This window comes from Grammomys surdaster, unplaced genomic scaffold, assembly GCF_004785775.1.
Source record: "Grammomys surdaster isolate TR1022 unplaced genomic scaffold, NIH_TR_1.0 125807, whole genome shotgun sequence".
Classification (NCBI taxonomy): domain Eukaryota; kingdom Metazoa; phylum Chordata; class Mammalia; order Rodentia; family Muridae; genus Grammomys; species Grammomys surdaster.
This window is the reverse complement of record NW_021620638.1, coordinates 2695155-2720483: the sequence shown is the minus strand read 5'-3', so window position 1 is coordinate 2720483 and position 25329 is coordinate 2695155. Positions and strand designations below refer to the sequence as shown.

Below are 25329 nucleotides of genomic sequence, written 5' to 3'. Positions count from 1 at the left end.
ATGTTTCTCTGTTTAAAAGTGTGAATTATAGGGACTGGAGAAATGACCCTGTGGGTACCAGTGGGTGCTGCTCTTGCAGACCAGAGCTCAATTCCCAGCACGAATGCCAAGCAACTCACAACTACCTTTAACTCCAGTTCCAGGGGATCCAACAGCCTCTATTGGTCTCAGAAAGCACCTGCACTCATGTGGACTCAACAGGCACACACATGCACAGGAACACAAACATGCACACAAACACATATATGCCCACATGTGTGAGCAGGTGTGCTCACGTGCCCAACACACACATGCAAATAATCCTAAAAACGTTTTAATATGTTAGGGGATCTTTAAAAACAATATGTGTTCTTCCACCTTTGAAGAATTAGTTTCTGTCTTCAATTAGAAAACTTAGACACTTTCCTAGCCAGGGCAGACCCATCCTCCAGTAGAGTAGGGCCCTATTTCAACCACCCTGGCAGGTGGTGGCCCGGTTTTTAATTTCTTGAAACCTACAAATATACTCTCCACTTTGAAAGAGGCTCTTAGAGCTCAAAATGTATTTCTTTAGAAAGATTCACTGAGAAGCATGAAGGAAAAAAAAATCCTCCCACAAGCCATGTACTTAGACAGTCTCTTTCAAGCACCACTTAATGGCGTTGAGCTGAACCATGGATCATGGTTTGAAGCCTGACGTGGTCACTCTCAGCTCTACAATCACAGCTGCCCCAGGAGAGCGAGGGTTTGTGGCTCTGGGTTAGCCTCTATTATTGAGGAGGTTTAGGGAGGCAGAGAGGAAATAGGAAGGAAGACTATTTCTGTGAAGAGGAAGGAATTGGTCCAGGAGGCAGAGTGAAATTGTAATAAAGGATGCTGTCATCTGTTTGGTCCGGGAGTGCTGGAGAACTGAGACCCTGCCCAAGGCTGTCTGTTGCCCTGGGGAAACAGATGGCATCCACAGGCCTTGGAATTTTTTCAGTGGGGGAAAGGGGAAGAGGAAAAGAGAAAAATGCAAAATAAGCAAAATAGCAATCATCTGTAGTCTCTCTGAATTTAGTCCAATATCCTCACACTGTACATTTAGCTTCCTGTTACCTCCTTTCACCCTAGCTCAGTGGAACTGTCTCTTAATCTTTGGCCCATGGTTTTTGGGTTTTTTTTGTTTTTTGTTTTTGGGTTTTTTTGGTTTTTTTTATACTAACTGCAAGGGGATGGTTAAGTTAATTACTATAGGTATGTACATAAATATGTGTTGTAGAAAATATGCCTTTTGAACTATTGTCTATGCAAATTACATAATGATGGTGTATTGTTAATAATTTGGAAAGTCAGGATTTTAAACACATTTCATGCATGAAAGAGTCTGATATAGATCCCAGAACTAGACCATGGGAACTCTCAGACAAGGACTACATTATACAATCCTTGGCATAAAGTTTACCCAGATGAAAGTCTACCCTGAAATCTTCCTGATGTACATGGTGAGAGCAAGCATTTAAATATCCTCAACTAGACACTACTGTATGTCGCCTGCATTGGTGTACGTGACCGTTAGAGCTCAGGTTTGAGGCAAAGTATAAGTGCTATCTTAGTTTAGCTAGCATGAAGTAAGGAGCCAAACAAAAATTATTTGCTTTGCAAGAATATGCATTCTATTTAACTGTTTAGCCTGGTGGAAATTCACTGGTTTAAATAGATGGTACCCTTCAGGTAACCCAAATCTTGCAGAAGCTTCTGTCTTGGGACTTTTGTTGACACCTCTTCCAAACAGAGAGGCACTATTACAGGACGAAATGACTCTTTGTCTATAGATGCATTAAAGGCATTGACCAGGGAGCAATTTGCAGCATGGTGGGACTCAGAGAACAGCTTATATCTGTAACCAGAGTTCTGTAACCAGGGATGACATTATTTTGAAATTGCTCCAGATCTGTGAAGACCATCACTACCAGAGTCTCTCTATTTTCTTCCATCCTGAGGCTAGCATCTAAGAGTCTCTGATAATATTTGCAAATTTTGAACCAAAGTGTAAACCTGGCAAGGTTTTCAGATTGTTAGAAATGTTAAAGAACTGTAATTTGTTTCTGTTTGTTAGAGCAAAGATTTCCAACTATTGTAAGCGGGGTAAACAAAGGACTCCACTCTTGAGAGTAAACTGTACCTCTTTTAGGGAGCATTATTTTGCAAAGCTACATCTAAGTCTTGGTTGCGTAGTGCTTTATGCCCGTCTGTAGAACAGCAGTAGACAGGTCACTCAGCCTCATGCCACTAAGGAGACAAGAGGAAATGCATTGCTTTTAACCCAAGAAGTCACACAGTTGTTTACAGCAAGGTGGCTATGTGTTGGTGTTAACATTTGTCTGAAGGTGTTGTTCTTTGGACTCTTGACTCCAGATCAACTAGGAATGGAAACACAAAGCTAGACTTCTTTTGATCTAGTTCTTGAACCATTTAATATAGCCAATATCTTTGAATTACAGTTTTTCATGAACTTGAAAGTGCTTCTAAAATGAGTCTGACTGTTGGTCTGGTTGACTGCTCATCTGAGACACAGAAAGGAACGTTTGGTAAAATCAGTTACTGGCTGAAAATTAAGGTAGCATCTGAAAGGCGAGTTCAGCCTTGATTATTGTTAGACACAAGTGTGGTGATATACCAGGAGAAAGTAGGAGTGGACAGTTATAACCAGCATTCAAAGAGCACAGAACACAGCCTATCTTTATCTGAACAGAACTTTCCTTGATTCTTTGATTCTGGGAAATAAGGTAGTTTCTTCGAAAGCCTACTGGAGAGACAACATAAAGACTGATAAGAGGAGAAAGCAAATTTTGTATGTGTAGCTACTCGTCAGCTAGGGCTCTTTGTATGTACTGGAAAATGGATTTAAACTTGTTTCAACAAAAAAGTTTGCTACAACGTCTGGCAGAAGATAAACTTCCGAAAATATGTTGGTCTTTATAAATCTTAATTCCGACAATCTCAGGAAAAGCATAAAGATCAATAATGTGCGTGGAGCTAGGGATGAGCTTGGTGCGGTATGGTTGGCGAGCGGGGTATGAGCTCTGGTATGGGTGCTTAGCTAGGGTTGATCTTGGTGTGGTGTGAATAGTGAGTCTGGGCATGGGTAGTATGGAGAGAAGCCCTTGAAAAAAGGTGAAGGACAGACGATTTAAAAACATATCTATCCTGTATATAATAAGTCCCCAACACAGGATGTCTCTGAAAGGGTAGAACATTGTTGTTTGAAACACAGTCTGTAGAAACAGTGAGCGATGGGACTAACAGAAATGCGTAGAGAGGGCCTTGAGAGCATGTGGGGAGGAGAGACTGCAGAAAGTGCCCCAGAAGCTCACGGTCACCTGTAGGAGAGGCTCTAGCCTGTGTTCTGCTTATGCCACAGAACTATTTCTCTCAAGTAATTCTTATTTGATCCACATAAAAATGCAAGTACTACTCAGATCACCCACAGTGAATTAGCTCCAGGAACCTCAGAAATGATCAGATCCTCAGATACTCTAGTCCCTGTGGAAAACAGTATAGACTTATGTAGAACCCATACACATCCTCCTGTCAAATAGAAATCATCTTTTGCTTACTTATAATTCATAATGGAATGTAAATGCCTTGAAAGTCAATGTAAAATTATTTTCAGTGAGCTGTACAGGAGAAATCATCTTGTGTTGTTTCTTTTCTATTTGGAATATTATCTGAGACTGGTTGAATCTCCAGGTGCAGACCTGGAGCTGTACCTCGAGGGAGTCTGATAAGGTTTACCTAAGGGCCCTGGCCTGGCTTCACTTCCTGTGTAACCTCATCCTACGTCCTCATTTTCTGAACTTTCTTTTTGTTCTTCTCCTTCCGCTGTGTACAATTTGAAGGGCTACAGCCTGAGTAGGGGTGGTCAAATCAGGATTTTTGCAATTAAAGGTTCATTTTACTATGATAATAATGGCACATCTGACAGCTGAGATTTCCATTGGTCACATTCCAGCCTTGCTAGAGCAATAAATGATAGGATGCAGCAGAAAGGCAAAATAAAAATAAAACCCTGTGACAGTTAAATTTTATTTTCATTGTAAACTGGTGTTTAATCCAGGTCCAAAATATTTGAACTAAAATAATGGTGTTTATTTCTTTAATTCCTTTACAGTGCAGCAATATGCTCTGTTATGTTCATATTATCTTAGAGTTAGCTGTATTATGATTAAATAGTAAACAGACTATGAATGTTGTTTCACAGTACTGTTTTTTAAAAATAAGAATATTGTATTCTTATTAATGAATTCATATTAACTTATGAATGTTAATTTCCAATCACTGACATACTGATTATGTTAAATTTTAGAGGACACCCATTGTTTTCAGTGTGTACAGCAAATCTTTGTGCTTGTTCCCTCACTCCTCTTTTTTTAGAATTCTATTATTTTGTCTTTATGTCTGAAGGGCTCAGTATATAAGAGAGAAAAGCTGGGCTCATCTACAAGCATATCTTGACATAAATACTACTGAAAACAGACCCTGTTTTATAAATAGTATTTGGATTTAGTGGCAGGATGTATTGAGTATTTTGTTTCAAATTTTTGATTGAAAATGAAGGATTTTTATTATATAATACATTTCCTGGCACAGTCAAACACCTGGATTCAGAATAGATTGAATTCATGCCTTAAAAAAATTGTTTGTGCTCTTCTATCAAAACTATGAAAGCAGTTTAGTAAGTGCATTGCAGACACAGTCTATGTCGTGGTCCTTTCAAGCAGATGGTCCCAAAAAGATCTGATAGAAAGACACACAGTTGGAATTTCACGCTTATTTTACATTTTGGTTCTCCAAAGTTGTATCCCCTAAAACTTATTGTCTCTAGTGTTCAAAATGTCATTTTAACATGTGGCTTGAGAAGATCTCCTCAAGTATTCTATATCAGTATACTCAGTATTTAATGAGTATTTAAGAGGCATTTTGTGATATTTACAAAAATTTTTTATAGTGACTTGAAAGATATCAATGACCAGACTATTCCCTTTCAACATATGTACTTAAGGGAATATTTACCAACTGGGAAAGAGCAATAGTAATTAGCTATACTTAAAGCATAGGACAAAAAGAATGTTTATCAGTGTTAGGATATTTTTCATAGAACAAAGCTATAATAAGCACCACTGAATGAATACTTTAGAACCTATATAGTATCAATTCAAAGTGAGTTTTAAATAGGACTCAGTGAAGAAAACAGATGACAAAATCTGATTACATGTTTTTATTAGAAAACAAATCTTTAAGCACAGAGAAAGACAAGGATTGGGGGGTAGCTGAGGGAGAGGAGGAGCAGAGTACAAAAATGTATTCAGCCATGGTGACCAGAATTGAGAAGTTACTAGTAGCTGTTGGATTGAATGTCATGCACAGGCTTTATCTTTCCAATTACATGTACAAATATATTATGTTTATCATTAGAAAAGGATTATTTTAAAATTCTAATAGATTTACTCACTTCTGTCATGGATAAGTGTCTCCTGAAAATTCAAGTGGTGTAGACATGGTTGATCTCCAGCCTGGTGCCTCCAGCCTTGTTCTGTAGCCTTTAAGAGTTAGAATCAAATGTGAGGCAGTTGAGATTCCACGTGGCCTTAGAGGAAGCAGTGAAACCTTGGTCCCCTTTTTCATCTTTTTTCTTTTAGACAATGAAATGTTTTTATTTTCACTCCCTCCCACTGTGGACTGCTGCCTCTTCACAAAACAGGGGAGGAAGGGATGAGGTGAGACACACACACACAAAATGGATTAAATGCCCCAAATTGTGAATCAAAATAAATCTTTTTTCTTTATAATTTGAGCATCTCAGGATTTAACAACATCATAAAAACTAGGGATAGGAGTCAACAGTTGGCACTTCTAGTCCGTTGTTTGTTTAAATAACGTTTCTAGTAGTAGAAGACAAAGGCTTTGTAAGAATGTAATTTGAATGTAAGAATGTAATTATTTCAGGTCTCAGCTTGAACTTAAAATTAAAAGATCCTTAAATTCGAGTCAAATATTAACTTTCCCCAGGGACACATTCCGGGAAAAGCACATTCCAAAGACTCAAACAAACATTCCAGGAAGAGGGACCCAAGGTAAGAGTCTTAACAGGGAGATGAGCCCTTAACACAAGTACACCTGGGTAAATAGAAGTCACTTAAGCTAATCCTCTTTGTGGTATAAATTTGAGTTGCTTAGAAACCAGGGCCTGGAAACAGCTGTTTGAAATCTTTTTTGATATTGTCTAAGAAGTAATTAACTGTCCTTGTAAACTCTGTATATATACTACCCTTAACCTCAGTTCGGGGTTCTTCTTGCCTATGAACAGAAGAGCCTCAGTGCACCAGCCACTATCGATTCATCAATTCATCAATAAACTTCATGCTATTGCAGTGAGTCCCATCCATGAATGTCTCTGGGGGAGCGCGTCCCCTGGTTTTGGATCTTTAAAGTCCAACAGCTTCAGTGGGTTCCATTTTGGAAAAACTAAAATGTGAAAGAAATAAAGGTTTATTGTTGTCATTAAAGGGAACATCAATATTATTTTTGCCATTTTTGGGAAAAGTTAATTAAGGAGAGGCTAGGAGGCTACTTGAAGCAAGTATCGTAGTGTGCTCTGAGTTTGCTTTTCATTCGCTGTCATTTCATCCTAAAGATTGTAGGTGAAAAAGTTAACAGTTTAATGCCTGATATCGTCTTCTCCCAAAAATAAGTTGAGCAGAAAAAACAAAAACACCTTGAGGGGAAGGCTACAGTAACAAGACCTAAGCTCAAGACTGGGTTGTTTTCTAGAAACTGCCAAAGAGGTTCAAAACTGGGGAGGTTTCTTGAAACTGCCACTTTGTCAGAAAGTCTAAGAGGCTGATGCTTTGTTAAGGTCACCCTCTCTCTTGGGGGAGTTCTCCTTGATAAACTGAGAAGCATTATCTCATGAGTGTCAATATTAAAGCCATTCATATTGTTTAAAATGAGATAAGGTTATTGTAAATAGAATGGGTATCATAATTTACAAAGTTACTATATTATTTCAAACCTGTAGGGACAACAAACAACTGTTGGGACAGATCTTTAAAGTAAGCAAATCACTCTGTAAATAGGCTATGGTCTGGTTGCTAATACCAAGTTACAAGTGACCAAGCCAGCTTAGTCAGTCAACAGGTTCTCCAGCGCAGGAGTGAGGATTAAAAGAAAAAAGATGATTAGACAAAATTGCAGCATGACCTTAGCCAGTTCTGAGGCTGAAGACTGAGGCGGGTTTATTTTTTCCCAATTTGCTTTTTAAACCATTTTAATTATGTGCGAGTATTTAGGTCAGTTCTAGGTTGAGGGACCAGCAATACAATAGATGCAAATAGTCAAGGAACAAAGTCCCATGATCACTCTCTTGATCACTTTCTTTCTTTCTTTCTTTCTTTCTTTCTTTCTTTCTTTCTTTCTTTCTCTCTTTCTTTCTTTCTTTCTATTTTTTTTTTTCGAGACAGGGTTTCTCTGCGTAGTTCTGGCTGTCCTGGAACTTACTCTGTAGACCAAGCTGGCCTCGAACTCAGAAATCTGCCTGTCTCTGCCTCCCAAGTGCTGGGATTAAAGGCATGCACCACCACTGCTTGGCATAATCACTGTTTCTAAGGGCTCATCAGGATGACAAAAATATCTGAGCCTACTTCCCTGTCCTATTCATGCCTGAGGCCTACTTCTTTGTTCTAGCCTAAGACTTAGATTCCTGCCTGAAATTACTTCCTAGTCATGTCCCAATGTCAGATTCCTGCCTGAAGTCCATTTGCTTTTCCTTACCTAATATCAGATTCCTGCCAAGAAGCCCCCAAAGCTCTCCATAAACAAGTTTCAAGTTTTATACAGGGATACTGAGTTGTTGAACAGTCTTTCCTCCCATAGCTTGAAGGAGAGGGTGAACAAAAAAAGTATATTAAAGTGTATGTGTTCTGATGTAGAATTAATGATTGTTAGGTCAAACTCTTTTAAGGCTTTAATCTATGTCTGTATAATCTTAGACCGTTATTGAAATTCAATTACTGTCCAGTAAGTCACTCAAAAGATCACCAGTTATTCAGTTCTAATGAAGTCCTAGGTGGTCTGTGAAGAGTACTTTGAGTAGCAAGAAGAAGCTCTAGGACCTTTCAGATAAGGGAATCTGAAACTCCGACAGGAGAAAAACTGGGGTTCAGAGGTCACATGCCACTTTCATTCTGCCTAGTAGTCCAGAATAAACCTAGCCTGTAGTAAGTTTTAAGTTTGCATGCTTGTGCCTATTTCACTTCCCTCGTGCCCAGTGGATCTCATGTATTTGCTCAATACACAAGTACAGTGCTCAATGTATTTGAATATAGTGAAGATGGCAGATGTGGAGAGCACTTTCTGAGGGCTCTCAGGGATTGAGTGAGTAGAGAAGAATGTGCAGCCAACTTCAGCTGCTTCTTCAACCCCCTTGAGAAAGAAAACAGCTCAAACATTCTTCATTCCATAGAGTTGAACGTCCACCATGGGTCAGAGCTGGAAACGGGGTTCCAGCTTTGATTGCCTAGACCTGTCTTGCTGGGTTCTCCAATAAAAATGTTTATAAGAGCAGAACCTGTGTAATGGATGAAAGGGATGTACCTTTCAGAGAATCTTTGAAGAGAACTCATTCAACATACAAACCTACAGCTCCATCCAGCTACTGGAAAAGAAAACCCAGACAGACAGGCAGACACGAAAATCAGCAATGAAATCAGAGCTGCAGCCCTGGCTGATTTCAGTTCTCAGAAGACCTTTTGCTTCTTATTTAAAAATTATCATTTTATTTATTTATTTATTTATTTATTTATTTATTTATTTATTTATGTGTATGCATCTGTGTGTTTGTGTGTAAACAAAAATCCATATGTGTTTGCTTAGGCTGACTCCTGAAGATGGTGACAACAAGCACTCTTAAGCACTGGCCTTTATCTTCATCCCTCAGAGGATATTTTCAAGGAAAACTTTCAACTGATAGGTAGGATTAAGAAGAAACCCAGCCTAAAAAGAAAGAAGGACAATGAAGCCATCAAAATTTGAAGCTTGGGCATGGTGACGCACACCTTTAATCACAGCACTTGGGAGGCTATGAGTTGTGAGTTCAAGGGCAGCCTGGTCTGATCTAAGCCAGCCAGGGTTGTATAGTAAGACCTGGTCTCAAAAACACCAAACAACAACAAAATCATAAACATCTGAAGTGGATAGAGTGGATCACACACTGTGTCTAGAACAAACCTTTGTTTGAAAATTCAGTGATGACTTTCCCAGCAGTTAATCACTGCTGTTAGGTATGACTGATTCTCACCAAATTAAAATGAACAATAAAACAAGGAGAAAACCATGGCGATAACCCTGCTTTTGTCTTCCTCTTTCTTGTCTGTGTCTGATCAAAAACGGGAGACTGCCTGTCTGAAGAGGATGCAGTCTCCCTGGCTTCTGTGGATCCAGTTCACAACAGGAAAAGGGAAAATGATGGTTTGTGAGGAAAATCAGAGGAACAAAGGTTTAGGCTTCTTTCTCTTTCCTGTGGAAATTAAATCTAGGGCTTGCTCTGTGTCTGCTATGCAGACTCGTTGCATAGCACCAGCTTCTGATTCAAACAATATTCATCTTCATCTGCTTGTAAACGATCACAACTGAGCTTGCTGACTGTTGACATTCTTTCATAGGAGGAAGTAGGGAGGGCCACTAGACCCTCCTCTCACCTGAGTATCCAACCTCTCATCCCAGCAAGTATCATGCCACTTTGTCCTGTTTACACATGCCTTCATAGTTTCTGTGAGAGCTTAGAGTACATAGACTAGGGAAAAACAAGGAAAAGAAACTCCATCTATTGTTATGGGTAAGTCTTCAGCCAGGAAAGGTAAAAACTTTCCATTGTGCTTGCGTTGGGGCCACTTGTGCTCCAGGCAGTAGCCCTTCAATAAGCTCATTGGTTTCCCAGCAGAGCTTGATGGGTCTGAAGTTTGGTTTGTTACTGGCACCTTAGAAAGAAGGAGATAAATTGTCTAGGCTCCTGCCAGTTAAAAGAAGTCTCACAATAAGGTCTTTCTGTAGCTTGAAGTCCATCATGAGTGTTGTTTGGGCCCGGGCTGCTTAATAACATATAAAAAAAGCCTCTTTGATCAGACATGACCTTGGACTCTTGGTTGTGGGTGTTCAAATCAGCTTTATGATGAGCAGGCTGGAAGAGGGGCCCCAGTAAGAATTGGAGACTATTTAGGCCCTTGGGAGAAGACCAGTGTCTGAAAGATGATATCATCATGGCCTCCGGGTCACTGAGGACCATGAATTGGGAAAGCAAAATCTACAGAAAATGCTTAAGTATGTGACTTCCTACTAGACTAGAGTCAGTGTGTGCCACAGGGAACAAAAGGGCATTGAGGCATCTGTTACAATCTGACAACTGTGCTGCCCTCTGTGAGTTCCAGCTGCTTAAGACACTAAACAGACAATGACTATCAGTGGACAAGATGAGTGGATTCCCACAGAATAGGAAAGATAGTTCATTTTGTCCAGAAACATAGGGTAGGTTTAGTTTTCTAAACTTGTCATTTTATAAATGACAAACTTAGATTTCTATCTTGAAGATAGTCAATGTAAGTTTAACAAGCAATTAAACAATAGAGATTTATAAGATTCGATATTTATATGTCAGTTGCTAAGTTTTCTCTTCCAAGGGGCCAGATTTGATCCTCACAGCTATATGGCAACTCTCAAATATCTGTTTCTCTAATTCCAGGGAATCTAATATGCTATCCTGGCCTCTGAGGTTTATAAGTGTGCACAGACATACATGCAGACAAAATATCTGTACAAATTAAATTTTAAATCAAAATGAAAGATGTCAATTTAATGTACCAAGGTACTAAATCTTTGCAGGAATATACACTATTTTCTTGTTTTCCCCTGCAGACACTCTTTTCTAGTCACTATCACTTTAAAAAGGGAGTGGGCAGGCACAGCAACATATCAGACTAAAGAACATTTGATATAGTAGTCTTAGGCTTCAGAAAGGGATGGATTCTAAACCTAGGCTTCTCCTGTCAGTTTAGTGAGATCTCTGAGTTACTATCCTTTCCCCTGTTAAGTGGAGATAACAGTAGAAATTGTAGAGAGGACTAAATGAGATAATTCATACTTTTACTCTAAACCAGAGCCTGAAATAGAAAGCGCTTAATGCTACAATAACAACAGACATAGATAAACAATAAAATAAGAATCTAGCATTAACTATAGATATATTGAAGTCTCTTAAACACGACTCTGTTGAGCAAAAATAAGAGCTGGCTAAGGAATCAGCCTGGTGTGCGGGAAAAACTACATTTCCCAGTAGGCTTTGGCCCAGGGGCTGTTTTCTCCTATTTCCGGGTATGTCATGTGACTATCAGGCTGCGCTATGGCGGAAGCAGAGGAGCAGGTAAACGCTGGCTGAACTAGTTCGGGGCAGCCGGGATGTGGAGACCCGAGTGAGGGGTTCTGGGACGCGGAGTGCCAGGAACGTGGCAGTTCTGGCCGGGCGAGTTGGGGCGGCCCTTCTCCGCGTGGGTTAGCGCCTTGCACACCCGCTTCGTCAGAGCTGGCCTTGCCTGGGCTCAGCCCTTCTGGTTTATGTTAAATGAATTTTTCTTAAAAGGCAAATCAAGAGTGGACTCCTATGCAAGGCTTTAAGGATTATTCCTGTTGCTAGCAAGACTTAGATGGCAGCGTCCAGCTATAGCTGAGAAGCGACACTGAGGAGCTGAGTAGAAATTATTGCCTTGTTTTCATACAGACATTCGGATAGCCACATTATAGAGCGAAGGACAAAATTAAATGAAACTGACAAAATGGAAGACTAAGGCCAGAACTTGGAAGAGATTCTTTAAGTATATGTATATATGTGTATATATGCATATATATACACACACATAAACGCGTATATATGTATTTATCTACCATATTTCCCCCTCATATGTTAAATGGCCTGCCTGCCAGTTTCTGTGATGTCCCTAAGACATATATGGTAATGAGCTGTTTACTGTCCTAAAAGACATTTACTTGTGGACATTTTACCATTCACATCTGTGCTTTATTTTGATTATGCCAAAAGTTTAGGAATTTGACAAGGAAAAATTTGGATTTTGTCATTGAGTTAACAAGAGCCTCTTACCATCGTTGTGCAAACTGTCTTTTGCAGTACAGGTCCAAGGAAAGGAGAATTTGCCTTCACAGAAGACTTTGCTTAGTTTGACTTCTACAGGATGGCTTTTCACATTGAGCATTACAATTTTACATTGAAATATAGTTGTGCTTTTGTAGTAAAGCAGATGTCCTAGTTAAGTTTTTAGACTAGACCCAGTGTGATAGAAATATGGAGTAGCCCTTATATTCCCACTCAGGCAGAAGAGGAATTTGCTGTCTTATGTTAAAATGTAGAAAATCAGGCAGATAACATGACTCACAGTTCCACAGTGCTTTCGAGCTTAAAAGGATCCTTATATGTGGCATTTAGTCCTTCTAAAAGAATTTTGTGAGGTAAATATTCTGAGGAAGTCATATAAAACCTCCATGTCCCAAATACTCTTGTCCCAAACTGTGGTAAAATAGTGTCCATATCGTAATTACCCTAAGGACCTTGAGTAACTCCTCCTTCCCTTCCTCTGTTCAGGGACTCTGTTCCCCACTGTGGCCTTCCTCCCTTACACCACTCTGTCTCACACTGCCTTTCTTGCTGTTCTGTAAACAGGCCAGGCATGTTCCCATTGCAGAACCTTTGCTCACACTGGTCCTTTTCGTGATCTCATGTCTACAAGGCCTCCCTTACTTTCCTCATGCCTCTGTGGAGTTGTGCTTTCTGATTGCTACTCCCTGCTCATTCTTTGAAACTAACTTCTGATATTATTCTGCATAATACTTATATCTTAAGCTTTTTATTTCTCCTTGTATATTCTCATGCTTGTATGCCACATAAGAATGTATTCCGTACTGATGACTGATACTGGGATATTGTTTGATACTTAATATATTAAATGATTGAATTTTACAGATAAATGGATTGAAATGCTGTCAATTTGAACTGGCTCATGCTTACATCTATAATGTTTTAGTGTCATGTCTCCAGAGCTCACGACACTACTTTGTTTCTTAAAGTATGCTGAAGAACCTAAGTCTAAATTTTATATATGAGTATATATGATATATATATGTATACATATATGTATATATAAACTGTATGATGTGGAATTAGCCCATATCATCTTAATGCTTTTTCATTTAGCCCTTATTCCTGCTGTAGTGTTTTAACAGCTGATGTACTATTGGCAAAAGCATTCTTCCCCATCGGTATCAGTACAGCCTTAAGAAAGACCAGTAGTCTCCTTACTCTCTGTTGCAGAAAGAAGCAAGTGTTCATAAATTGTTTTATAAATTCATAAAAATTACTATTTTCAAAAATATAAATAAATAATATTCATGTCATTAAACAGGAGTAGGGTTTTCTTTTTTTTTTTTTTTCTGGATTGGTGCTGCTAATATTTTGGCACCTTGATTATTATTTGGAAACCGTGACATTTTTTTTCTTCCTACTGAGTATGTTAAGAGTTGACATGTGTATTGAATGAACTACCATGACAAATTACAGAGGGAGGCAAAGCATTTTCTTGGTACCCTGTCCTGTAAATGCAAAATTCCTCCTAAGATGAATAGCACAAAATTAAGCCCATTGGCTCATCTTGCCTTACTGTTGTGTTCTTTGATGATTGTCTCCACTTTAATTTTATGAATAGCACAAATGGTGGCATCTGCACTGAGTTACCATACTATAAAAATCTCACAGTTTAAAGTTAAAATCATTATTTGAGTAGACATAAACAGATGTCTTTAAGTCATAATGAAAACCTTGATTTTGCTGAATATAGAAAAAGTACTTTGTAAAAGTAACATTTGTGTTTTATAGTTCACAGAAAGCTAATAGCCTCAATTCTGCCAGGAATTCTTGTAACCAGCAGTTTTGCTTAGTTCTGGAACGATTTATAGGTGGCTTTCATAGTCACAGATGCCCAACAGTGTTTGTCCCGACCTCTCATGAATAACACTCTGCTTGAAGTCTGGTTGGTGGTGTATTTGTCTCCTAGAGATTGCTGAGTCCTCAGAATGAGGACTATAGCTTACTCATGTCTGTATCTCCCCAGGAGCTAGTCATTTTCAAACCCAAAGTGGATTTAACAGAACACTTATAATTGTCACATTGTGAATGCTGTTCAGTAGAGTTTGTGTGTAACATTGTATCATGTTTAAAATGTTGGGATGTTAGTAATTCACGTGTAATATGGATCACCTTCTCCACACGTCTTCCTCTTAGCCTCCACCTGCTTTCATCTCCTCCACTCAGCCACAAAATTAATCTTCTGGTCGTTGGCTAGATGAGACAATTTTTGTTTTGATTTCCACTACTGAATCTTAGAAATTAGAGGAGTTTCATTCTTATTGCAGATTATCTGATGGTACAGTCTATGCCTATGAATGTCTCTGTGCATATAAAATAAAAATGAGGTTTGTCTATACTTCAGTGCTTCTATCTTTTTTTGCTTTTAAATTTATTCTTTAAGACTTATTGTTATGAATTAAATGTATTAAAGTGGTTAGAGTGAAATAGTTAATGTATAAATAAGACAAAAGATTAATTACCCAGATCTAGGTTTGGCTGGGGCAACCAAAGTTGGGGCTGTAAAGGAAACTGGATGTTTAAACATAGCCAGTGCTTTTCAAGTGTAAGTTGCAGGTTGGTACTGTGGACTTAGAGTCATGACAGTCAAGCTCGTGTTGAAGCAGGACACCTGCTCCAGTACACTGTGAAGGTTGTCCTCATGGAGGTCCATTGTAATCAGAGATACTACTTAAAGCTGGAAACCATTAGGATCCCTGTGGAGTTGAGCCAGGGCTAAGGAATATCCCTTAGGAAAATCTCACTGGAGATCACAAACTGAGGACTGGGAGATCACTGCTGGTTCATTGAGGCTGCCAGTGATCAGTCTGGTCTGTGCTTTGGGAAGAAAATCTAGGTGGCAGCTGTTGATTATCTCAGGGCCAACACAGAGCATTAGGTGAAGTTCTTCAGGTGAATGCTTTGAGTTTGGAGGATTGGTTTGTAAAAGAAAGGTAAATTACTGAATTTATTGTTAAGCTTGCTGCCTAGGGTTCGTGTGGCTATTCCATTTGTGTCAGTGGATATCTGCTATCCCATCACCTTTGCTTCAGCCAAACAAACAAATCAACCCCCCAAACCAAATCAACCAACCAATCAACCAAAAGCAAAAACACAAAAAACATCCCCTCCCCCAATTTTTAGTTGGACGTGAAGTTCTCCAGTTCAGTCCTTTTTAAAGTATATTATTCAGTGGAATTAAGTCTATTCAGGTTCCTGTGCCGCCATGCCCATCGTTTATATCTGGGGCTTTTGATACACTGAAACTTGACCTACTGATAACTCCTCATTCCTACGTTGCTCTGAAAATCTCTGTTTTCCTTCTGTCCTATATACACAAAGCCACAGAATATTTGTGGAGTGCTTTAGTGAGGTTGACTTATATTACACACAAAACAACACGGTCTTAGCTTACATTTTTTAGAATTCAAATATGAGATTTCTTGAGGCTAAAAATGTTGAAAACCATGTCATTTTAAATAGTAACTGTTTCATTGTTCAGTCCTGTTTCTTGGGTTTGCATTTTTATGCCTTTTATTTACTTCTTTGTCTCTATAGCATTAAGTCAAACGTTGGTCAAAGAATGAAGCTAAGAAACTATACTGGGCTCATACCTGATGTTTATCATGCATTTCGTTCTTAACATGGACAGAAGTGTAGATGTGTTCAGGTAGTTGGTGCTAGTGCTGATTGGTGGTCTTAACGAGTCCTGTAGCACATTCTCAGCTTTTCAGCTGGTGGAAACTACACAGCCCAAGTTATTCCTGAGATCTGCACACCTTGACGCCTCAGGTTCTGGCACTGCATTCTTTCTGGTGTGGAGAAGTGTGAAATTGGATTTTAAGGATCTGGACCATCTCTGTTGGTTGATGATTTACATTGTTTTAATGAGCCACATGAGTGGCCACTCCCCCATTTACCAAGTATGTATAGTTGAGTGGCTTCTTCATTTAAAAAGGTGTTCTGAGGTTTAGTGTAATTTTTCTGGAGGAGTAACCAAATATATTTTTAGCACTCTAGATATGGGATATGTTTTTAACACTCGAGATGTGGGAAATGCATGGGTGTCACTGCCTTGCTTTGCTAGTGCTATTTAATATTCAAGGAAGCTCAGGGATCAGAGAGATTTTAGAAACCACTAAATTCACTCTCTGTACCTGGCCCAAGAAGTTAGAGATTATCAAATGCTGTATCAGAGTCATACAGATGATAAAACATTTAATATTATGAGTAGTGTATAATAGAGGGTTAGTAATGAAGTTAGAATAGTAACTATAAAAATCAATATATATTGGTTACCATAGTGAGACATGAAGATACTTACCCCTTCTTGGAATTGTCCAGTTCTCCTTTAACTATAATCTGTTCTCTGGCAAAAATCCTTACAATTCATGAACACTTATTCCTACTGTCTGTCACTTTGTGTCATGTGACACATATTAACTCATTTCTGTACACGCGTGTTTAGAAACCATTGCTTTATTATGTTTTCATATTTGACATTTCCGTCTTTATTATTGCACATACAAGTAAGTATAAACAGGACCTTTACAGTTCTCCTCACCCTTATCTTTCTGGTAAAAGCTATCCTACACTTATCTGAAGTGCCAGAGTGTTTTTGATTATCATTTTTATGATTAGAGATTCTGAGAACGTTTCATGTACCTTTTGTCCATTTTAAAAAATGTCTTCTTGAAGAAATGTCTATTTAGGGTCTATTTCTAATTAGGTTATATGTTTTCTTGCTGTTGAGTTGTGTGAATTCTTTGCAAACTTGGAAAGTTAGACCTTTGTGAAGTATATAGCTGACAGATATTTTTTCCTAACCTATAAGCTGCCTTTGTGTATTATTCGCTTTGTGATGCAGAAGATTTTAGTTTAATGCAGTACCATTCATTTTTTTGTACATCTGAAGCCTCAGTTTTTTTGTGTGATAGCCAAAAAATCAACGCCAAGGCTAAAGTCAAGTAAGGTTTCTATATGGAGCTTCAGGATTTTGTGGCTTAACTGGGTATTTTGTCCATTTTTAGTTGCTTTTATTCTTTTACATGTAGTCAGCCTCCTTATAAATGACAGGCCCTTTCCCATTGTGTTTTGTTAGGTAGGATACTTGTGTACTCCTTACTTGGATTATTTCTGTCTTCTCTTAGAATATAAAGTGCAATGTGTGTGTAGAAAAAGTAGACGAAGACAGTAAAAAGACTAAAACCAGGAACTGAATGGCTAGTGCAAAGGAGAAATGGCTTGGACGAGTAGGTGGGGTACATGTCATTAGCTGCCTGGACAGCCAATGGCCAATGGTCGGAAGGTTAGCTTCTTTTTTCTTATTTGTGTGGATTGCAGATATAAGATAAACAGTTGTTTTGGAGGATTGAAGCTTCAAAACTAATGAAAGTTCTAAGATTCTGAGTCACATTGAATAAAACAAACTGCAACCACTCAGAGAAGATTTTATGTTTTACTCATGTTAAGGATGCATGTACAGTAAAAGCCTTGAAGGTAACATCTCTGTTTTTCACATGGTTTTTAAGGACAAGGGCTATATTTTACTTAAGGCTTAAGCTTCCTGTAGGACTTATCTGCCTTCTTCCAAGCTTTTATTGTTTTTTTTTTTTGACATATAAAATAAAGCTGTTTTTGAGCATCAAATTTACATTTATGCTGCTATCTGTTTTGAATTGAGTATAATATGCATCTAACTTTCTTTAAAATGGTCAGTCTAGAATGTTCCTACCCCACTTCTTTTGTTGTTCTCTTTGTTTATCTCATGGATTGTAAAACGCTTACATTCGGTGTCAGCATATTAGCTGGAACTTTTTATTGCTATTGATATCTATAAGTACGTTAAGTAAATCTTCATTTTGCTGACCTCTTTGAGGATGCGCGGCATCAGCAGATTCTTCCTTTCAGTGGACAGGTGAGAGATTAGCAGGATCAAGTCCATTTTTTCTCTTTTTGCTTTGTTTCCTCCAGAGCAGCAAGATTCATTGTACAGCATGAAGGGAACTGTTGTAATGGAGGAATCTGTCTTAGAGTTACTGGTTTATTAAAGGGTTTGTATCGTGTCTGATGAGTACCACTGGAGAGAGATTCTTTTTGACAAGAACTGTTCTAGAGTTGGGGATGTGGCTTAGGTGTAGAGTGCTGGGCTAGCACACACAGATCCTTGAGTTCAATCTCCAGCACTAGATAAAACCAGACATGGTGCCTTGAAATACCAGCGCAGAGGATATAGAGGAAGATGATTAGAAATTCAAGGTCCTTGTGAGCTACATAGAATGTTCAGGGCCAGCTTGGAAATCGTGAGAACCTGCTTCCAACAAACACAAACTAGCCACCCCTACCCCACAAATCCCTCCCCAAACTTTTGGCAAAAGAGTAATTTTGGCTCAATAACATAAGAGATTTCAGTATAAAAATTGGTTCGTTTCATGTGGTGGTTTCTTTTTCCCCTGTACTATCAGGGAAATTTTACTAGGTGGATTGCTATTAGTGTCATATCCTAGTGTTGTTTGTCATTGTCCCCAGAAACCCCACCATGTCCCAGGCCAGCCAGGTATGAAGTTGTAAAAGGAGTATTTAAGTCAAGTATGTGGAACCCTCTAAAATGCAGTAGCAGATGATGTTTCCAAAGAAGCAGGTGGGGTACAGTGACTTTACCACTGCAAATGTGTTTTCTTTTCTGACCCCCTCTCTCCTCTGTGCTTGCAGGAAACCGAGTCGCTTGAAGAATCTACAGATGAGTCAGAGGTAAGGTGGTGCATACAGGTTTGCCATTCACCTGATGCTGCCTTAGGCTTGCTTGGCAACAAAGTCTGGCATTCTCAGGGGCTGAAAGATTGGAAAAGTAGGGCTGTAAAACAGATCCCTAAGGAATAGCAGGTCAGTTGTCTTTAAAACATTAAGTAGATTAGGTCAAACATAAATAGAGAAACAAGCAAGCTGTTTCTCTTCATCTTCTGAGGCACAGGCTATAGCCACTACCCGATGGACCTCTATCTGTTGTCTTGAATGGTGTCTTTACCTAAGCTATGCATGCTGAGAAGACTAATGTAAAGTTTTAGAAACCAGTCCTACCCATTAAAAGTCTACTTGTTTTTCACAGTTTTTGGATTATGGTTTTACAATGTATATGTTTACTCCTGTAATTCTGAAGATTCTTCCCAGCTCCTTATATTTGCTAGACACATGTCTTACTCCAGAGCCACACCTCAGTCTCAAAGCATGTTCATTTTTTTTTTTTCACGAATGTGAATGATCATAAAATATTTCTTGAGTTCTAAAAGGGAAACTACTAGGGAGGTTTTTTTTTTTTTTTTTAAAGATTATAACTCACAGGGAATAAAATTGTTCTTTTAAAATTGTGACTGTGCTAGGCAGTGGTGGCGCACGCCCTTAATCCCAGCACTTGGGAGGCAGAGGCAGGCGGATTTCTGAGTTCAAGGCCAGCCTGGTCTACAGAGTGAGTTCCAGGACAGCCAGGGCTACACAGAGAAACCTTGTCTTGAAAAACCAAAATAAATAAATAAATAAATAAATAAATAAATAAATAAAATTGTCACTGCTTTGAAAAACTCTGCATAAGATAAGGTGAGCATGATGCAAATTAATTAGTATACAAATTGTGTGGATGGACTAATAGATGACATGTTTTCTTTTAATATTTCATTTAGGGAAGGCAAATGAAAATGTATCCTGCCAACTGGCAAGAAATTTCTACCAGTGTGATAGTATCTGTGATAATTTCTTCATCTTTGATTGATATATATTGCATATTTTCATATGGATTTTGCTTTTACTATGAAATGATGGGTTTCTAAAACTCCAGACAACAACATATATATTAGGATACTTTCTGGTCCTCACTCTTAGTATTTCTTTTTTTTTTTTTGTTTTTCAAGACAGGGTTTCTCTGTGCAGCCCTGGCTGTCCTGGAACTCACTCTGTAGACCAGGCTAGCCTCAGACATCCGCCTGTCTCTGCCTCCCAAGTGCTGGGATTAAAAGCGTGCGCCACCACCGCCCGGCCACTCTTAGTATTTCACTGTAAGATTTTTAGCACCATGAAACCCCAGGTGCCACATTTTCGAATTTGCTCATAAATAGGAAAAGATATCTGTTAACTTCTGACAGTGTATGGAAGAACAGTCCAGATTACCATTGTTTTGCTTGGTAATCTAGGTTAGGACTCGGAATGCCCAGAATCATTGGTATAGAGTTAGGCAGTGCTTGAGCCCTGTCCTAGTATTTTATCTCACGGGTGAAGAGGATGTTGAAAGCCACTCAGATCTAAATCTTTTCAGATATCCTCAAGATATCTAAATGGAGTAACAAAGAGAGTTAGCAAAGCATAGAACAAGCCCTCCAGGAGAGCCAGAAAGTAGGGGATAATACACACCAGAATGTGATGGGAGAAAGAAGTAGCCATGAAATGAGAAGATCCAACTCTGGGTTGGTGCCAGAGCTGAGAGATGCGAGGTCACTGGCAACAGAGTCACCTGCAAGCCATCCTTAGTGACTTGTATTTAGCCTTTGTGTATGTGGGAAAATACTGACAAGAGATAGAACAGATATCAAGGAATGTCAAGGACTGCACTTAAAAGAGACTGGGAACAGAGGTGGCTGTGCTGGATGCTGCTGCTTCTGAACAAGAAGCAGGAGGCATTCTTTAAAAGTTGGTCCTAAAGGGAAGTGTCAAAGTAGAAATGTAAAGTAGACTTGAGTACTGTGGGTTATTGGGAGACTTGATTTCTCCTTTTGGGACAAGGCAGCATGGTAAAGAAAGTTCACAGCTGTCCATCTATAGCGCTCAGGAAAGTACATAGCTGTCCATCCACAGCACTCAGAATCCTAGTAGTCTCCCAGGTCCTCCAGCCTTCCTAGGAACCTCTGCTGTTGCTATCCCAGGAAACCCAAGCTGTTTAACATAGATGAGAGGCAGCATTGCTTGCCCAGATGTTACCTATTGAAGTGAGTTTGTTGTTGGGCAGGGTCAAGCTTCAGGCCATGGTCCAGCCTTGGGAGAAATTTTTGTGCATGTCTTTATGCAGTTTGAACCACTGTCCATTCCAGGAATAGAGTTCTATGACATCAATGAGTAGGCTGAAGAATTTTCCTTCATCCCGTTCTCTTTTTCCTCTCTTATACTTACCAGCTTTTGTAACCCTTTTGAAAGACAGTCATTTGCTTTACATTTTCATTTCTGTATTCAGGGCTTCAAAACTTCCATTTTTTGCAAATTATTATTTACAAAAGTAATAGTTTTCAACAGTATATTGGAACAAGGTGCCTGAAATTCCTGTCATTCCCAGAAATTCCACATTAAATGAGATCTTATGTTAGTCATATTTATCTCACGGTCTTATTTTCTTGACATTTTTGAGATATTCATACACGAGTACTACATCTATATTATTTTCCCATTCTTGTCCTTCCCTAATCCCTCCTGTGCCCACCTCAACTCTTCAAATTCATGACCTCTTCTTTAATTACTGTTGTTACATACATTATTATTATATGTACATATAAATAAATAGAATCTACAGAGTCCATTTTTTAAAGCATTGCTTGTATGTACATTTGTTTAGGGCTGATCACTTAGGATTGGACAGTGCACCAGAGAGCAAGATAGCCTTAAGGCTACAGTAGGAATTTATACCATCGGCCGTCTAATTGGTCTGTTCAGTTGGTATCTTAGTTAGGGTTTTACTGCTGTGACCAGACACCATCATGACCAGTGCTCGTCTTATAAAGGACAACATTTAACTGGGCTGGCTTACAGGTTCAGAGGTTCAGTCCATTATCATCAAGGTGGGAGCATAGCAGTGTCCAGGCAGGCATGGTGCAGGCATGGCTGAGAGTTCTACATCTTCATCTGAAGGCTACTAGTAGAATACTGTGTTCCAAGCAGCTAGGACGAAAGTCTTAAAGCCCACACCCACAGTAACACCTACTCCAACAGGGCTACACTTTCTAATAAAGTCACTCCCTGGGCTGATCATATACAAACCATCACATTCCACTCCCTGGCCCCTATAGGCTTGTTCAAACATATTAGTCTATGGGGGTTATACTTAAACATAGCATAATGTAAAAATACATTTAGTTTAACTTCAAAATCCCCATAGTTTACAGCAATCTCAACAATGTTAAAAGTCCAAAGTTAAAAGTGTCTTCTGAGATTCATCCAATCACTTAACTATAATCCCCAAAGGAAGACAGGACCAGCTGGACAAACTCTAAACTCTGCATCTCCATGTCTGATGTCAAAGTGGTCTTCAGATCTCCACTCCTTTTTCATCTCTGTTGACTGCAACAAACTTCTTTCTCCTGGGCTGGTTCCACTCCCTGTTAACAACTTTCCTCAGCAGATAGCCCATGGCTCTGGCATGTTGAACATCTTGGGGTCTCCAAGGCAACTTTGATGTTACAGCTTCTGGAATCCATGCATGTATCTACTGGGCTCCTCCAAAGGGTTAGTGTCACTTCTGCAGCTCTGCCCTCTGTAGCACTCTATAAACTCAGGTTGATCCACTCCACTGCTGTTCTAGTTGTTGTCGATCACCCCCATGGTATCTCCAATATGCTGGGGTCTTGAGCTGCAACTAGGCTTTACTAATAGCCTCTCAGCCAAGTCTCAAATCCTTTGCCTGACCCCTTCAGTCCTGGGTCATCAACTGCAACTGAGGCTGCACGTTCACCAGTAACCTTCCATGCCTCTCAGAGTGCCAAGCCTCAGCTGCTCTTCATGACCCCTTCATGCCTTCAAAACCAGTACTCTTACACGTACCTGAGTAACTCTTACACGTTACCAAGTACAGCTGTAGCACGAGAGACAACCTTGGCTGTCTCTGGAACACAGCTTCTTTGTGCCCTTAGAAAATACTTCCCAGAAGATTTTACCTCAGTGATGTTAGTCTCTTCTTAATCACTGCTAATTTCTTAGCTCCAGCTAACCAGTATTTGTCCCAGTAGTCCCTTTGATTTTTACTCTAAAACCAGAGCCACATGGCCAAAGCTGTTCTACTACTTGCTAGGGCTGGAACATAGCCCTTATTTCTATTCTATTCTTTATTCTATTACCAGCTTTCCATTTTTCAACTCCCTCTCTGCCTAAGCTTGGCTTTCCTGGAACTTGTTCTATAGATTGACCTTGAACTCAGAGATCTGCATGGTTCTGTCTCCGGTAATGTTGAAATTAAAGGCATGTACCACCATGCCTGGATTTAAGCTTTTCGTTACCTAGAATCTGCTTTGTCCCAGGCTGGCCTTGCACTCAGAGATCTGTTTGTTTATGTCTTTGGGGATTAAAGGTGTGTACCACCATGACTGGATCTAAACTTGGCTGGATGGGATCTTGGTCCCCAAAATCCCTTAATCTGTTATCTCCTAGAAGGTAGGATCCATTTCACCTCCTGGTGCCCCTTTAATACTTGAACTATGTATTTTTTGTTTTTCCTTTCCAAGCTTGCTACACTTGTTCAAAACACTTTTTATGAGACTTAACCAGAGAGCAAAGTCTCTGCCGGGCTTTTTTGAGTCGTCCTTTGTCAATGCAATAAATATAAATCTTTTTATCTTAGACTCAGGTAGACTCTTCAGACAAGGGCAAAAAGCAGCCTCATTCTTCACCAAAATACCAGAAAAATAGTCTCTATGCCACATACTGAAATTCTTCTTCACTGAAACCTCTTGGGCCAGGTCTGCACAGGTCAAATCACTCACAGCAACAAAGTCTTCCATATTCCTACTAGGATAGCTCATTAAGCCCCACTTAAAACATTCCATGGCTTTCCAAATCCAAAGTCCCAAAATCCACATTCTTCCAAACAAAAGCATGGTCAGGCCTATCACAGCAATATCCCAGTCCCTGGCATCGTCTTCTGTGTTAGGGTTTTACTGCTGTGAACAGACACTATGAACAATGCAAGTCTTATAAAGGACATTTAATTGGGTTTGTCTTACAGGCTCAAAGGTTCAGTTCATTATCATCAAGGTGGGAGCATGGCAGCATCCAGGCAGGCATGGTGTATGCTGAACTGAAAGTTCTTCATCTGAAGGCTGCTAGCAGAATACTGGCTTCCAGGCAGCTAGGATGAGGGTCTTAAAGCCCACGCCCACAGTCATACACCTACTCTAACAGGCCTACACCCTCTAATAGTGCCACTCCCTGGGCTGATCATGTAGAAACCATCACAGTAGGATAGATTTATGCCAGTACAGTAAACCTAGCCAACTACTTATGTCTGGTGAAGTAAGTCATGGACATTAGAGGAAAACATACCACCACTTCTTTCAATAGTATAATAACTAACTATATTTTATCACTCTATCCTTATATCCTCATACACAGATTAAAAGTGTTACTCTCACCCCTCAGTAAGTTCTTATTTTAATATATATCTGAGAAAGGAACACTGTCTTCTATTGTTGATGATTTTCATTAATTTTGAAAAGTGAAATAAAATAAAAAGAGTTTGCCAAGGGTAGTAGTGTTGATAAAATTTGGAGTTATACTAGATGATTAAGGACCAGGAATGAAATTTTATGGATCAAAAATGTTTGTTAAAAAACTACACATCAATTTAAAGAAGGCATCCAAGGAGAAGAAAGAGTGCATGTAAGCTGAAACATTGAGGTCTGCTTTTTGTGAGTGAGGGCTCTGTTGGTCTTGTGTGATTCATATAAGCAACTGAATAGCTAAGTTTTGACTGATTTTGCCTGTAGTGTATTCCATTAAGGCAAAGATTCAGGAACATATTTTGCATCTGTCAGCCCCTGGCCAAGATGTGTAATAACAGAATGGCTAATCAGTGTCATCTCTATATTTATAGTTTTTTGCTACTGTTACTAAAAACATACTTTCTAAACATGATGACTTTGAGGTGGTTTAGTTTTTTCACAGTTTAGAGGCCATGAGTATGTTTAATAAGTTAAATATATTAAATATTTAATATTTAACATTAAAATTAAAATGAATTGACAGCTGACATATTTAAAATAATATGTTGAGTGAAAAACTAATCTTAAAATAAAATCTACTATTATAGATTTAAGCCACATGGAGAGTTCCCTTTCAGTTTTGTTGATGTGAAAAAACAGTCATTATGAGAAATCAGGAGAAGTTATTTTTAA

The 25329-nt window shown here is 39.1% G+C and overlaps 1 protein-coding gene across 2 annotated transcripts in view; it reads left to right on the top strand.

Moving 5' to 3' along the window:
- The first annotated feature begins 11386 nt into the window (after nt 1-11386).
- The window catches only part of Vps41 (VPS41 subunit of HOPS complex), a 151308-nt gene continuing 137365 nt past the window's right edge, over nt 11387-25329 (top strand). The window contains exons 1-2 of one of the 2 annotated variants that reach the window (XM_028789244.1): nt 11387-11431; nt 18908-18946. In XM_028789244.1, coding sequence (XP_028645077.1) covers nt 11411-11431; nt 18908-18946 — 60 coding nt within the window. In that variant the 5' untranslated portion in view covers nt 11387-11410. The remainder of the gene's footprint in view (nt 11432-18907; nt 18947-25329) is intronic. The other variant, XM_028789245.1, reaches the window with a different exon arrangement.